The sequence below is a fragment of the Talaromyces rugulosus genome, chromosome VI (assembly GCF_013368755.1).
Source record: "Talaromyces rugulosus chromosome VI, complete sequence".
Lineage (NCBI taxonomy): Eukaryota > Fungi > Ascomycota > Eurotiomycetes > Eurotiales > Trichocomaceae > Talaromyces > Talaromyces rugulosus.
In genome coordinates, this window is record NC_049566.1 from 1,936,947 (window position 1) to 1,953,210 (window position 16,264).

General features: G+C 43.2%; 5 protein-coding genes across 5 annotated transcripts; 3 read left to right on the forward strand and 2 right to left on the reverse strand.

The window, feature by feature from the left end:
- Positions 1 to 8,250: 8,250 nt before the first annotated feature.
- On the forward strand, positions 8,251 to 8,863 carry TRUGW13939_11034 (uncharacterized protein; the record flags this gene model as incomplete). Its single annotated transcript, XM_035494144.1, has 2 exons — positions 8,251 to 8,305; positions 8,373 to 8,863. The coding sequence occupies 2 exons, from the start codon at positions 8,251 to 8,253 to the stop codon at positions 8,861 to 8,863; spliced, it is 546 nt and encodes a 181-aa protein (XP_035350037.1).
- Positions 8,864 to 9,514: 651 nt separating this feature from the next.
- TRUGW13939_11035 (uncharacterized protein) lies at positions 9,515 to 11,299 on the reverse strand (the record flags this gene model as incomplete). The annotated part of the gene is made up of 1 exon (XM_035494145.1): positions 9,515 to 11,299. One exon carries the CDS (start codon positions 11,297 to 11,299, stop codon positions 9,515 to 9,517), a length of 1,785 nt encoding a protein of 594 aa, XP_035350038.1.
- Positions 11,300 to 12,282: 983 nt separating this feature from the next.
- On the forward strand, positions 12,283 to 13,294 carry TRUGW13939_11036 (uncharacterized protein; the record flags this gene model as incomplete). The annotated part of the gene is made up of 3 exons (XM_035494146.1): positions 12,283 to 12,330; positions 12,400 to 12,677; positions 12,739 to 13,294. The coding sequence occupies 3 exons, from the start codon at positions 12,283 to 12,285 to the stop codon at positions 13,292 to 13,294; spliced, it is 882 nt and encodes a 293-aa protein (XP_035350039.1).
- Positions 13,295 to 13,684: 390 nt separating this feature from the next.
- Positions 13,685 to 15,137, forward strand: TRUGW13939_11037 (uncharacterized protein; the record flags this gene model as incomplete). Its single annotated transcript, XM_035494147.1, has 2 exons — positions 13,685 to 14,099; positions 14,158 to 15,137. 2 exons carry the CDS (start codon positions 13,685 to 13,687, stop codon positions 15,135 to 15,137), a joined length of 1,395 nt encoding a protein of 464 aa, XP_035350040.1.
- A 64-nt stretch (positions 15,138 to 15,201) lies between these two features.
- TRUGW13939_11038 (uncharacterized protein) lies at positions 15,202 to 15,828 on the reverse strand (the record flags this gene model as incomplete). Its single annotated transcript, XM_035494148.1, has 1 exon — positions 15,202 to 15,828. The coding sequence occupies one exon, from the start codon at positions 15,826 to 15,828 to the stop codon at positions 15,202 to 15,204; it is 627 nt and encodes a 208-aa protein (XP_035350041.1).
- Positions 15,829 to 16,264: the final 436 nt, after the last annotated feature.

The following is a 16,264-nucleotide window of genomic DNA, read 5'->3' on the forward strand; positions in this document are numbered from 1 at the left end:
GCTCAATCGAGAGAAACTTGCTCCGGACTTTGATTAGGGCCATTTTTCCGGGTACCAACGTAGTAGCAGGGTCACATTCGCCACGCCATGGCTTCGACCAGCCTTTTTTATTGGCCGTGGCGCAAATCGGTGCATCTTCTGCCGAGTTGCTGAGGTTGTGATTCGAGCGGAGTACGGAGTAATCTGGTGCTAGTCGGGAGGAGATGCACCGGGTCCCACACGCCATGTTTTCCCCCGCAGGTGTTTTCCCCCGCACGTGCTAGTTCATTGTCAATTTTTCCCCGGTCAATTTTTCCATTTGTGACATCCAGTCAGCGGGTTCTGACCTACGCCCCGGTTTTCCTCGCTCGGTTAGTTCCCCTTGGAATATTAGCCGGAGATGGCTGTGATAATATGCCGGGGTAAAGCGGGGAAAAGACCACGCGTCTTCTCCGGCATCTGATTTTACAGCTTGGGCTTCTAGCGGTTCTGGCCTACAGGTCTAGGGTAATCCCTTATATAGCCTAATAGCATCCTACCTCTTGCCCCCTGTTACTAATATTAGCCATATATCTGATGTTGCACGGGGACCCAAGGACTATATTGTCAAAGCAAGGAAGTGCTAGAAGGCGCCACCAAACGCTACGGTTAGCCTTCGGTTAATTAAGCTCAGGGTTCGGTTAATTGGGACGAAGCATGGAGAGAAGAAGGAAGGTGTAAAGCAGTAGTTGTCTAGAATGACTTTATGCAGGGTGTTAGGACCTCTGACTACTCGGTATGGAGGCAATATAAAGTAATGACTCATGAGAGAATGAATATGGGTTATCGTGGAGCGAAGCTCCACTATTACAGTTATTTATACGAGTTCTGGCAGCCGTAAATTGAAATGCATACCTTTATTAGCTATTAAAGCTGCTTTTTTTCTTTCCTAGGTTAGTCTATTCCCTTTCTAGCTAGAGCTAGCGGTTTTTGTAGATTTCTAAAGATTCTAGGCCAATTATTTATCCGCTATTTATTTTAGGTTACGTAATTTCCTTTTCTAGTTAATCGCTTTAATTTTTATTGGTCTACGGCATGACTAAAATGAAATTAAAATTTTCAAATTTCCCTTTTAGGTTAGTTTTCTGTATTTTTTTTTATCTTTTCATTTCTGGTTAGGTTTATCACTTTTTATAAAGCTTAAAGATTATTTGTAATTACGTACTAATTTTTGAACACTATCTTTTTTTCAGCTTTGCTTTATAGGCCTTCGCTCCACAGGTCTCTGGCGTTTATGCGCCACCGTATAATTCTCGTATTGATTCAGTGTGACGTGCCTTTTCCAAAGATATTCGATTCCTATCTAGGGGTGCGATTCTCTAAAACAACAAGCATGGGAAAGGAATCTAACTACCAGGACCTGCGGGAAGGTTTTATCTTGTGTGCTTAGGTAACCAGCTTGACCCCTTATGGCCCCGGGGTGAGGCTATCCCCAGATCTGGCACCGTGGGTTAGGGTTGATGCCCTTCCTGCCTGAGGCCTCCCATCCGGCCACGAGGCCACTCCTACCCTTGGGGATAGCCTCAGGCTCAGCCGTCACATCACCCCCCCCCTTCAGAAATGCTTGCCCTCAAGCGTTGGTTGTTAATCTGTTATTATCTGTATGCTTTTTAATAAATCAATCCTTCTTTATGGCTTTTATCTATATATCCAACTGGTACGGTGGACCTAGCTTCTTGGGGTTAGCATCATGGAATGATTTCAGCACTAGTGGAGCGTTTAAAAAGTATCCTACTAAATACTATACTGGATCTGGGTCTCTGCCTAGCTAGTTTACTCAATAGCATAGCTTTTTCTAGCGCATCTGGGAGTCCAGGATCCTGTCGACTTCCTATTCTGAATTTCTGTTGACCTAGAGCTCAGGATATTTCTCCTCCAGTTGACCAGCGAGAGGCTCGGTCGAAGCAGCACAGCGGAGCTTGTCCAGGGAAAAGATATGGTGCACTCGTATGCTTTACAGCAAATCCAATTTAAAGGCATGTCCTATCTTATACAGTATCTTGTATAGCTCTTTGGACTGATGGCCTAGCTTCCTGTCTGGTTATTCTATATCCTATTCTTTGTTACTGATATAGATGTGGTCATTAACTCCAAAGTCTATCTCTTGTCTGTGTTTGTTTGCTTGTTATTACTGTCTGCCTTGTGCTTCTATAATATTATTATAGGTGTGGTTCCATATGTGCTCTAAATACTGTATCTATGCTCAGGCTTTTTTTTTATTTAGTGTGTAGCTTCTAGGTGGTATTAATAGTGTCTAATTAAACAATATCTAAGGAGTATAATCTTTTTCTATCTCAAATAAAGATATCCCTGTAGATTCCTGTGGTAGTGACGCAGCTATAAAGTTAATAATTAGTAGGTATTCTAACCAGTTGTCTATTACAAAGTTAACATATAGCCACAGCCACTGCTGAAGATACTGATTTGTTATCTCTGTTTATCCATCTATCTAGGCATGCCGTGCTGTTAACAGCTTTACCTTGATGTGAAGGATTCGGCATGCCTCTTCCCAGAACTTAGAGATGAACTGGCTTCCTTGGTCTGATACAATGCTGTCTAGCAGGCCTGTCCATAGGAAGATATACTGAATCCATAACTTTGCCATATTTCTAGCTATTATTCTCTTGTGGCACAGTATGGAGACTAGTCTTTTGGTCAAGCAGTTAACGGTGACAAAAACGTTATCAAATCCCTATTTGTCCTGGGGTAGCTCTATGAAGTCCATCAACAAATGCTGCCAAGGTTGTACTGGGATAGGTAATGGTTAGAGGAGTCTAGGAGCCCTGTCCCTATGCGTGTTCGTCCTCTTGCATATCTTGCAATTGTCTACATACCGGTTCATATTATTACTCCATATCTCTTAGTAGAACTATTCTTAGACTAGCTTTAGCATCTTTATACGTCCTGGGTACGTTGTTACAGATTGTTAATATACTTCATCTAGCAGTTATACTTATAAATCGTCCTTTTTAGGAACATAGAGTTGTTTATTAAAGAAAAATCGTTTTTTAATTATCCTATGGTTTTCCCCTTTTCCTGAGAGTAAGACTTCAGCACCTTTCTCAGCCACATATTCCTCATTGGCCGCTAACACCTTGATAACAATATTATCTTCTGCAGTTAGAGTGACCAGTTCTATATATGCCATCTTAAGTACGATTTTATTGTTGATTTTATGCCGTGGCAGTAGCGTTCAGTTCTAGTGGTTGAGGTTTTTTACTTTTTCATCTTCTCTCTAGATAAGGGTGTCTGTTAATATATTCACTTTTCTTAGTCAGTATCTAAGTATAAAGTAATATTTCTCTAAGAACTTGTACCATTAGGTTTGTCAGATATTCAGAGCTTTAGTAGTTATAAAGTACTTAAAAGCCCAGTGATCTAATAGAATATTAAAGGACTCCTATCCTCTTAGTCTGATTAATTCAGACTTCTATTCTCTTAGAGCTTTTATTACTGCTAGTAGTTCCTTGTTATAGATGTTGTAATTATACTCAGCTGGGGTTATTAATATGGAGTAATATACAACTAGATATCATTCCTTATCCTCATACAGTTAAAATAGAACTGCGGCCACTACTCTGTCTAATGCGTCTATTTCCATGTAGGTTTGGCAATTAAGGTTGTAATGGGCTAGTATCAGGGCTTCTGATAATTTCTTTTTCAGACTTTTAAATACTTCTTCACACTCTTTACTCTATATAAATAGAATATCAGTTTGAGTGAGGTAATATAATGGCCTTGTAGTTCGGCTATAGATCTTTATAAATTTCTAATAGAAGTTGTAGAAACCAAAGAATAACTATACTTCCAAAACTATCATTAGTGTTTTCCAGGAAAAGATAACCTCAATCTTTGCTGGATCGATCTCTATCCCCTCTAAAGTAATGATAAAGCCTAGATACTTGGTCAATGTGATATGGAACTTGTATTTTTTGATACTGGCTTGCAGTCCTGCCTCTCAGAGTCTTTCTAATACCTGTTACATATATATCTTATGCTCTAGCTTGTTCTTGCTATATATCAATAAATCATTAATGAATACAATCATGAACTGGTCAAGGTAGTCTATAAAGATATTGTTGATTAGTTATTGAAATATTGCTGGTCTATTGGTAAGGCTAAATGGCATTACCTCATACTTAAAAGTGCTATACTGACAATAGAAGGTGGTTAGATCTATGGAGTCTAGGTGTATTTAGATTTGGTGGAACCCCTGCCTAATGTCTAGCTTAGTGAAGATCTTTGCCTTACTTAAGCACTTAAAGACTTCCTCAATAAGTGGTAGTAGATATCGGTCTTTTCTGGTTAAAGTGTTCAGCTTGCGGTAATTAATACAGAAACGGAATCCGCCATCGGCTTTCTTGGCTATGAGGATTAGAGATGTGAATGGTGTATTACTAGGGACGATAAATCCTTTATCTAGGTTATTAATAATATAGTCTTGGGCTGTTTGGAGCTATTCTTCTGATATTTGATATAAAGGATTATAACCTAACTCTAGGTCCTGATTTAACTTGATCTTGTGGTCATATTTTTGGTGAACTGGCAACTTGTCTGAGCGGATCTTTAAGAAGATGTTGGCAAATTTGTGATATTGATCTGATAGCTGCTGCTTAATCTCTTTGTTTTTAGTTAACTTAGCTGTTTTTTCCTTCTCAGTTTCTAGCGTCTGTTTTATCTTATAAAGACTAGTTATGAAGATATCTGTAGTCTTGCTTTTCATATAATGATGGAATCTGGCAGCTCTGATGATTGCTATGTCTATTCCATACGTTCTTCTTTCTGAGCGTTGGTGATGTAGGTTTCTCGTCAGACTGATAACTGGTGACGCTTCCTTGGTACTACTAAAGGGTCCTATGGCGTTCTCTGATTGTAAGACTTTCTCTATTTTCTGCAGTTCCATCTTTAATTATATTCTTTGCGTTCTTCTTGTAACTGTAGGCGCTTTCTTTTAGGGTTCTGATTGTAGGAGTGGGACAGGTTCTTCTATCAACTAATCTCAGTACTCTATATCAGCTTGATGCTCGAGATTAACTAGTCCATTTCTCCTTAGTATTGTCTTTGGCATGTGGATGAACTACTTTCTCTCTATTTGATCTTTAAGAGACACATCCTCTAGCCATAAAAGGTGACAGTTTCTGCAATCCACCAACACATTGTACTTCTCCAGCTATATATAATCCAAAATGACATTATGACAGCCTAGTCATACTAAGAGAAAGGGTAGATGCCACTATATCCAGCTATCAACAATCAGTGTTAAGATTATGAGGTGTATAACCAGTTCTACTGTCTTTTTATTATACCCTCTCACCCCATAGAGTTCAGAAATAGGTATTGTGTATGTCTGAAAGTGTTATGCAAGCTTTTCCGCTAAAAATATATCTAAAAAAGCAAATTTATTGGCTTTAGTATTGGCTAAAGCTTTAGTACAAATTAAATATCCATTCTTAGCTAGCTAAATAGATACAATTATACTATTCTTCTCTCTCTCCATCAGCTGTGAGAGATCCAAAGCTTTATTGTCTGTATTTGATGCGCCTAAGAAGGAGACTTCTCCTAGGTATGGGCGTTTTCTGACTCTTTGTCTGTGTTATTCTCCAAGGTCTTCAGATCTGGAGCCTTCTTCTTGAGGGGGCACTTGTCAGCATGGTGACTGCTTAGTTTGTAATTGAAGTATTTGTCTTTGTTTATTAGCTTCTTCTTTTTTTCTTAGGAGAGCTGCGGTTGAGGGGTTTCATTCTTTGGCTTTGATCCTCTGGAGGTATTCGACTGGTAGCCTTTCTGGCTGTGGCCTTTGCTGTTCCTAATCCCATGGCTGTGGGTGTGTTGTTCTCTTTTAGTGATCTGCTTGAGGTGGTTGGCAGTAGTGTAGTATCCTTGTATAAAGGTCTGGTATGACACTATTGGGTTAGTGCTTTCCTTGATCATGGCGCGCTGCATGTTGAATGAGAGTTTGTAGTAGAGTTCCTCTTTCCATTCTGATAGGGTGAGGCTAGCTTCCTGGGTAAGAAGCGTGAATTTCGATAAAAAGATCTGAAACTTCGAATCTCTTATTGCTAGGTAATAGAGTTCTATCTTTGTATTGATTACGCGGTTCTTATCCATATAGATTGTTTTTAGATGCTCAAAGATGTCACTGATATCCTGGTAATATTATACTGAGTCCTTCCAGAATTGTGGGAGCAAGTAGTTGGCTATTTCTCTCTTATACATCCCCTTCACGTACGCCATATAGGCCAGGGCTATTGAGTAATAGTCAGCATTGGCTTCTAACTTGTTCTTGATGTCGATCTCCTATAATTTATACTTAGGATCGATTCTATCCAATAGCAGCTGGCTATCTGGCAGCTTAGTAGTCTTCTTCTTATAGTCTTTCCTAGCTAAAGAGGTATTGGCGATTACAGCATCACACTCCATGATCAGTTTGGATATGGCCTGGTGATGGTCGGCTAGGTTATTTTTAAGGTTCTGAATCTCCTCTCTTATAGAGTTAATTTCCTTTATGTCGTTGTTGCTAGACTTAGCAAGAGCCTCTTCTAGTTGTTTCTCCTGCATAGAGAGGTGTTGGAATAAACCTTCAAATAGGCCTCTAGGGTCGCTTCTATAAAGCTTAAGGAATTCATCCTTATTAAGTGGTCCCTTAGGAATATCTCTAAGCTTTAATTCTTTGAGGTTAACGGTCAAGCGGCGACTAGGCTCTCCTATATCATCATTGCTGGCGTTCTCGCTATGCTGACATCTATCAGCAGTATTTGGTCTTACTATCATACTGGTTCACAAGATTTCCAGATTTTGAATGAAGGTAAATGAAGGTTTAGGGTTAGAGCGCTGATAAGGTGTTTATTGTGGCTATACAGACCGTGCTAAACATAAAGAGGTTAAGATAAAGAAAAGTCTATCCCTAACCAGAGCGCTGACTGCAGCTGAGTGCTGGCTGTGCTAGTTATAAGAAAAACAAAAATAAAGTATAGCGATGCTTGTTATAATATGACGTGCCTTTTCTAAAGATATTTAATTCCTATCTAGGGATACGATTCTCTAAAACAACAAGCATGGGAAAGAAATCTAACTACTAGGACCTGCGGGAAGGTTTTATCTTGTGTGCTTAGGTAATCAGCTTGATCCCTTATGGCCCCGGGGTGAGGCTATCCCCAGATCTGGCACCGCGGGTTAGGGTTGATGCCCTTCCTGCCTGAGGCCTCCCATCCGGCCACGAGGCCGCTCCTACCCTTGGGGATAGCCTCAGGCTCAGCCGTCACATTCAGAATAAATCTACTTCTCGGGATATGGTCTCAAGCTTATACGCATCTACCTCATTTGTGATCTATCAGCTCAACCCCCGGGGAATCTGCAGGCATATCTGTTCTGGCTTTCCCGAGCCTGGCACTTTACAATTTTACAAGTATAAAAAGTAATCACTTTATTTATAATCTATTAATGTAAATTATAAAGAACTTATAGATATCTTAAAAAGCCAGAATAGATTTCAAGCATCAATGCATCTCCTACGTACAAGCACCACTATAACAGTTTGAACCGGAACAATAAGCGGTGCAATATCCACTTACAGAGCAACAATCTCCGAACAAGGACCCCAGACATGTCATGTTGCCTGCAAAACTAGGATCACCATTATACCCTAATGTCAAACAGACGCTTGAGAGCAGTTTGGCGGGCTGCAATAATCATTCGTACTTTCACAATAGCCACTTGTTGAATACCAGCTACCGAACTATGTTCCTGTCCAAGTTTTATAAGAATTACAACTCCCTGGCCCTTTCCTGCGATAATGTCGTTGAAAGTCATCCTATCAGATGCATCTATTATTGGTTTCATAACAGAACCCTTACTAAAAAAGGGTCACACCATTTTTGACCTAATGGAAAATGTCTGTCATATTATTGCTGGTCGGAGGCAAAAAATAGCACCCGAGTTAGCATAAAGGATCGACGATCGACAGGGCTATTTTTCTCTCCTCCAATGATCGCGTCCACAACATTGAAGAGAGCTATGAGGTTCAGCCTTGTATTATGAGGTGATTAAGGCTAAATTTTGTGCGTAAATACAGCCACTAAGAGTGGCAGATACAATCTTGTGCGATGTTACTCTATATATAAATAGACTTTAAACGGCGATCGATCTTGGGGTTATCATTGGGACGTCTACATAAATAATGCTGAGCACATTCCTCCAAATTAAGCGTTGAAAACACATTGAAATCTAATCAAAATGAAAAGCACTGTTCTATCGCTGTTGGCCCTGACTGCCACTTGTGCCACTGCTGGTAAGTTTTTTTCTTTTCTTTTCTTTTCTTTTCTTTTTTGCCTATTTAAATAACTAAGTCTTGCCAGTCCCAGCTACGCGCCATGCCTCCTCCATCTTCACTGTTGCCATGTCGTCCAACGACACCCGCCTCAACAACCTAATCTTGCTCGATGGGAATCCTGCGCCGGAGGTCAATGAGGAGGGGGACTTTGAACCCAAATACAGTCAAAATGCCTTCTTCAATCCCTTCCAGATTGAGGCCGGATCCGGCCATCTCACCACGAACTCCACATTAGATGGAGCGCTGCGTGCGGCCTATGTTTACAACGCCAACCTCACCGGTAGAGTGTATTTCAATGACGTGAACGATGTTTATCGCAGGGACTCTGGTTCGGCTTATTATCCAACATTCACTCTTACCCCCGACGGCTTCTTGAAACCGGATGCGTCTTTGACTTGGGCCTTCTGCCCTTATCCCGGTAGTGGTGATGATCCCGTAATAGGAAGCGTTTACCTCGGAAAGCCTCCTGGATGTACAGTTCTTCGGGGATTAAAGACTGCTTCGTATGAAGAATAGAGCTGCGTTGGCTTTTCCTTTGCTCTACAGAAACAGTATCGATTTAATCTCTTAGCATCGATACTATTTCTCGATACTATTTCAGATGTAAATAGAACCCGCTATTATAGGGTCCAGATATCAATAGATAGAATTGAATTAGTTATTAATAAAGATAGATATAATAAATATCTAGAATATTAGAAAAAACTTTCTGTCAATTGCGATAATCTCGTAATTTAACATTTAAATACCACGCTCAAGTTTCAAGAAGCCATTGAACCTGTTAGAAATGAACAGATAGCAAATTATTGTATCTATAAATGCTCACATCAACTGATATCCGTCAATTTGACTTTCGAGTTACAATTGATACTACATGTATATATGGATATACCTTTAAGGGAAAATGTAAACAGACAAACTTTAAAGTGGTTTTCCTAGAGAGGTCCCATTTTTTGCCCAAGTTTAAATTATTATATATGGAAGAAGCGAACTCTATCTCTTATATACAGATCGAATTTTGTACAACTTGCTAGATTTTGACAAACCCAATAATAGGCACCTAATAGGTATTCGTGTCGTAACAGTAGTAGTCACTACCATGTCCAGGGTTAGCATGCAATTCGCTCAGAAGAAGTGAAATTGTCAGATAAACTACGAAGAAAAAACTTACTCAGATGGTCCCTCCCAACCAACACATTTCCAGCAGTCGAAGAAATGCGTAGGATCATATTTTTTCTTCGCCTCAAGCAATCCTACATAATTCGTTCCAAAAAAGGTCTCTTGCCATTCCGGTTCCAAGTAGTGGCCCTCATTCACATAGCATCCTCCACCAGGCGTCAAATCTTTCAGTGGCTCGATAGTATCCAACCACGATTCGACCAACGCTGTCTCATTTGCGACGGGGAGGTTTTCAGTCCATCCACTGGTCATGATAGTATGCCACAGAGCCGAGCGCCAGGCTGGATTGACACTTGTCTCGGCGCCATTTTGGTGGTTCACAGGCGTGGTCATGATGATTTGCACTAGGGTTGTAGGACCGGGTATCACGCTTTCGCCGATGCGAAGTCCTTGGACGACGGCGTCCACCAAGTCGGTTACCGAGTGGTTGGTTTCAAATAATGACTCTGGTACAAGTCGACTTGCAAGAATTTCGTACATCCCGCCCGGTGATAGCTTGCTGGCGATTCCATTGGTAAGCTGTAGGTAGTCGGTATATGTGTCATAGGTGGTATAGTTGCTCTCGCCGACAGTGATCTCTGTGTGACTCGTCACAAAGGAGGCAAATTCACTGGTTAGGTCCTCCAAAGCTGTCACGTTGTTCGAAGGTAGAACAAAGTAAAGGGCAACTTCGTTTGGCCAGTAGTAAGCATGCCCTGAGACGTTATTGTGAGACCAAACGGGTTGGTAAGTTGCGTGCTTTGTGAGAATCTGTTCCAACACAGGCCAGTTGGTAGATTCGTTGCCCTGTGTCTTGAATTCGGCCAGGAATGAGTATACATTGATCTTTACCGCCGTATGGAGTTGGAAGCGGTAGTTTATTAAAACAGCAAAAGCACCTCCGCCACCACCTCGCATAGCCCAGAAGAGTTCGGGGTCGTTGCATTGATTGATTGTTCGGAATTTGCCGTCTGCAGTCACGACATCAAACTCGACCGCATTATCGGCCATCAGACCATATGAAGGACCAAAGACACCGTGGCCGCCTCCTTGACCAAAACCGCCAGCCAGGCCAACCGATCCTTCATTGCCACCAGTCACATCCATGTTGAACTTTTGGAAATAGGTATATATGTCCGCCGCCTGAGCACCGGCTCCAATCTCTCCGATGTTTTTCCCGTTCGAGGAAGGGCAATTGGATGCAGTGAAGTCTTCGTGGTACTTCATAGTTTTCATGTGGTGGGTCCAAATTGCAAGGGTATTGGGGCTAGTAGAGCGCCCAAAGTAGTCGTGTCCTGTGTTCTTAATGCTGACTCGGAGATTATGCGCCTGGGCGAATTTCACGGCGGTGGCGACGTGACTGGCTTCATGAGCATCGACATACAATGGCGCCAGTCGGCCAAGGTAACACTCATTGGAAAGGACCTGAGACGGGTTCGAAGAATTGAGGGCACAGGTGTTGGACAGACATGATTCCCAGTTCAGTCCTGATGCTGCGCCGTATACAGTTGTTCGCGGTTGGTTTTCTGTGTAGCTTTCGGCAACGACGGCACAGGATGAAGGGTCATAATGCGGAGAGCTGTAATAGCAGCTTGCTGCAAAGGGAACTGTGCGGTATAGGTTTCCAGATAGACTGCTGTTGAGGCTCTCCCATTCTTTGTTGGACGGCCAACAGAGCTGTCCAGGGCTACAGTTGTAGCCTGAACTAGATGTTGCTGATGTTGTGGCGACGAGGCCAAGGGCGATCCATGCAGACGCGCCTTTTGCCAGGGAGACACATGATATTTGTACCATGGTTGAAAATTTGGGTGTACCCAGGTATGTGTCCGTAGGTAGGAAAGGGATATTTGAAATTTCACGAGTTACTTGGCGTCGGCTTCAAGCATTATTTATACCCAGACTGTCTTGAGCTGAAGCTGTTGGTTATCCACTGTTGACGTAAAGGACAGCAACTGGGTTTCCTTTAATGACTAGTGGGAAACTATCATATTCAGCTAATTTATATTTCATAAATAGTAACCAACTTAGCATACATAACAGACTAATTAGCATCGTGTACAATATCACGCCAGAATAGTTCCAGGCCCATAGAGCTAGTCCTAAACAGGTAACTCTGATGTTCGGCCAATCAGCGCATGAACAAAACCAACAACACCGTTGTCTATCATATTAAAAAGAAAGGAAAAAGAAAAGGGTAGTAACATAATTGTGGAAACTCTATAAAATCTTACATGTGCTCTATTCAAGACAGACTACGCGGCAGGTCATCCGAGAAGCAACGGAAATTTTCTTCTCCATTGGGAAGTCTAATTTTGTCATCGGTAACGCTGGAATGAAATAACGTATTACCGCTTCAGAAGCCAATATATAAAAGCATAGGACTACATATGTAGCATTTAGATTAGGAATTTTTACAACAACTTCATTGCCATCATCCATAATTAAAATAAAGGCTTTATTGAATTGGTTTTCAACATATTTAAAGACTCATACACCTATGTTCAAGATATTAGACAGGAAAAATTAAGAAAGACGTGTGTTACTCTGTACAAGGCATTATCATCTCAAAAGTGCCATTCATATGAGATTATGAGTATCCTAGCTAGCTTTGAGTGGTAACACGTTAAGCGGCGGCGGCTCGAGGTGGGTGCGGGGTCGGCAATTTGACTCGATAAATAATCCTTAAAAAGCATTAAAGACTACCACAAATATCCATGCTTCCAAGAATAAATATTCGAAGCAACTCGTATCCCACCAGTGCACTCCAGACAATCACCATGAGCATTCCATCGCTGACACTGCGTGATGGCAAGACAATTCCACTGGTATAGAACCCCTCTTGTTATCTTCAGTATACATATGCATCCAATGTTGACATCAATTGATATATGTAGCTCGCCTTTGGCACCGGCACAACATGGTTCAAAGCTGGCAGCGCCAGCCTCGACAACCATCTCGTGCAAACTACCAAAGCCGCCATCCAAAAGGGCTTTTATCATCTAGACTGTGCCGAAATGTACGGCACCGATGAAGAAGTGGGCATTGCAATCAAGGAGGCCGGCGTGCCTCGCGAGAAGCTGTTTGTGACCAATAAAGTATCGAATAATATCCATGATATTCGTGGTGCGGTTGAGCAGGGACTGAAGAAAATGCAGCTAGATTATTTCGACCTGTGTGTACAGTTTTTCCCATGTTCCAACTTTTTTTTTAATTAACGATTGCACGATTTTCAGATACCTCATTCACAGCCCACACTTTGCCAAATCAGACGCCGATCTGCAACAGGCCTGGAAGGAAATGGAGCAGATCAAAAAATCCGGCAAAGCGCGCTCCATCGGTGTGAGCAATTACCTCCGTCCGCACATCGAAGCCACGCTCAAGACAGCTGTGGAGCCGCCCGTGATAAACCAGCTCGAGTACCATCCATACTTACAGCGCGCCAATGGGTTTGTGCCGTGGATGCAACAAAACGGCATCCAAGTAGCGTCCTACAAAGGTCTAACTCCGGCCGTTCGCTGTCCACAGGGCCCATTGCACGAACCGCTAGTGAAAATGGCCAAGGCTCATGGTAGAGATGTATCGGCTGCGGCGATTTTGCTGGCATGGATGATGCAGACGAATATCGTGGCGGTGACGACGACAACCAAAACTGAGAGGCTGGATGAGTATGCGCTGGCGTTGGGGGTGACTCTGACGCCGGAGGAGGTTCAGGAGATTTCGGATCTGGGCGCGACGTATCATTTACGGATGTCTTGGGTGCAGTTTTACGAGAAGAACGATCGGTCGTAGTACGCATGTAGTTTTGCTTGTAGCGGTGGTTGAACTTAGGGCTATAGGCTAGGGTTAGGGTTAGGAAGTAACACAGCACATCAGTACAACATGTAACACGTGCATACAGCAGATTTAATGTTGCCTTCGTCTCTTCATAGTCACCGTCATTTCCATATAATTAAATATCCATTAATAATACATAATAGACTCGCGCGGTGGAGATTCCACAGTGGCTGCTATGATTGGCTATTTCGAGTACACAGCCAGCGCGGCCCTGATTGGTCACAACGAGTTCACTCATGTGTGATAATAAGTACATATACTCTGCTTTTTTGGGTTGTACCTTTTCCAATTTTTTAAACCAAAATTTACTGCCTTGCTTGTACTCAACATTCAACTTTTGTCGTAATGGATGCTTCCCAGCCAGATGAGAAAATGGAATATCATTCTCCTTCCCACAAAACACCATCACAACGTCTTCCCACTGTCTACCAAGACACGTCTGACACAGAGACCTACACAGAGACCTACCCTGAAGGTGGCCTTGATGCCTGGCTGGTCGTGCTAGGTGCCTGGTGCGGCCTGGCGGCATCGATAGGAATCTACAACACGGCCGGCGTGCTGGAGGTCATTGTCTCCAAGGTTCTCCTACCAGACGAGTCTCCGTCGAACATTGGCTGGATCTTCTCCATCTATGCCTTTGTCACTTGGCTCTTTGGCGTGCAGGTTGGGCCGACTTTTGATGCCATGGGACCGCGGGCGTTGCTCATTGCAGGGACGATATGCACACTTGTTGGCGTTTTTGCGCTGAGTGTTTGTACAAGTAGGATATTCCTATACTACCTATTTCTTTTTTGGTTGCTGACTACTGCTAAAAATAGAATATTACCAGATCTTTCTGTCCTTCTCCATCCTCACTGGCATCGGCTCATCCCTCATTTGTACACCCTCGATGGGCTGCGTGGCTCACTGGTTCCTAAAACGTCGCGGCCTCGCCAGCGGCGTCGCATTTATCGGAGCCGGGTTTGGCGGCGTCGTTTTCCCGCTGATGATACAAAGCCTTTTGCCCCAAGTAGGCTGGGGCTGGTCCATCCGGATTTTGGCATTTGTATTGCTCGTTCTGTGCACCATCAGCGTGGCGTTTTGCCGCAGCAGGATACCACCGCGCAAAGGCTCGCAGACCACCTGGCGAGATACGTTGCCAGATCCTAGAATCTTTATGGATGGAACCGGGGCCATGGCGGTTACAAGTGTGGGAGCTTTGTTGATGGATTTGGCATATTTTATACCTATTACATATACGCCAAGTTACTATATTGATCGCCAGGGGTTGTCTCATGACGAGGTTTTGACCGGATCGGCAGCCTTTGCATACCAGCTTTTGGCTATTCTCAATGCTGCGTCCTGTTTTGGTCGGTATGCGGCGGGGGATTTGGCTGATCGGTTTGGCCGGTACAATACTCTCGTTGTCTCGCTGCTGCTGTGCATGGTATCGGTACTGTGTTTCTGGCTCGCAGACATCCTCGTACCAACCCTACAAAATGATGCGCTTCTGATTGTCTTTATTTTGGTGTTTGGTTTCTTCAGCGGTTCGAATGTGAGCCTGACGCCAATATGTCTAGGTCAGTTATGCGAAACGCACGACTATGGCCGGTATTACGCGAGCTGCTATACTGTTGTGGCTTTTGGAGTGTTGGCGAGTATCCCTATTGCTGGGAGTTTACTCGATGCAGTGGAGGCGACCGGGAGGGAGAGGTATTGGGGAATTGCGCTGTTTGCTGGTCTGAGTTATGTGGGTGCGTTTCTGTGTTTTGTATGGGTTAGGGTTAGAGTGAAGGGGTGGAATTTGGCAAAATGGTGATTCATGTCTATACATAGGTTGCATTGAGGAATAAAAGTTATCAGGCTATACATATTAATTGATACTAAACCAATTGCTCAATGTTATTGTAAACACTGTCATGTAAAAATTCTTCCGTGAAGAACCATTCGTCCAGATTGAAGCCACAGTCTATGTTTCCTGTGTCTTCCTCAATCTCGATCGTCGGAATGCTCGTTGCGTCTATATTACTAGTTGGAAGCTGCACTGCGCTCTTCTTCTCAAACTCCGTTATATACACCCCAATCGTAACCCCCATGGTCTTCTTAAACACACGACAAAGATAACTCGGCGTAACCCCGACTTCTTGGGCAAGCTGCTTCAAACTCCGCTTCATCGCGAGTTGACCATTATTATAGTTGTTGCCCTTGGCATTCACGCGCAACAGCGCAAGCACCCTTGAGACAACCTCCTCGCTCTCGCCCACAAACGCCGGGTTGTCCGGTTTGCAGCGTTTACACGCGCGGAACCCGTCGCGGCGGGCTTGGTCGGCAGAGTCGTAGAAGACGATGTTGGCGCGACGGGCGAGGCGCGCAGAGCAGGTTGGGCGACAGTAGATCTTGGTGGATTTGACGCCGTAGAGAAAAGACGAGTGCGATGAGGGGGTGCGGTGGGTGAGAGCGAGCCAGCGAGAGTGCGGGCTTTGGAATTGGGTTTGGGTTTGGGTTTGCATGATTTGAGAGGACATGCTTGTGTAGTTGATCTACATTGTAGATAGTCCGTGTGTAGAAGGTACTGCAGAGGAGTGTTGTAGATGAGAGATGTAGTTGGAGAGAAAGAGGGGAGTAAAAGAAAAGGCCGATTCGGGGAATGACGTAAGCAGTATACTTTCCCTGAAAACGCGACGAAATCAACATTCCAATCAGACACCGTGGAACTTAGAGTGGAAATTAACCTTAACCTCTCAAGACTAATCAGTAATGATATTATTATTCGGTCCTGGTTGTTGATAGTGGTATAGAAGTGCGGCCAATCACATACAAATGTCGGTGCCTCGGCAGCCAGGCAATATACTAAATATTCTGAAAATATTATTATTTAATAATATTGCTCTCTCGTATTACAACCAGTCTGCCGCGCAATACGAGAGAATGGGTTTCCCTTGCAGG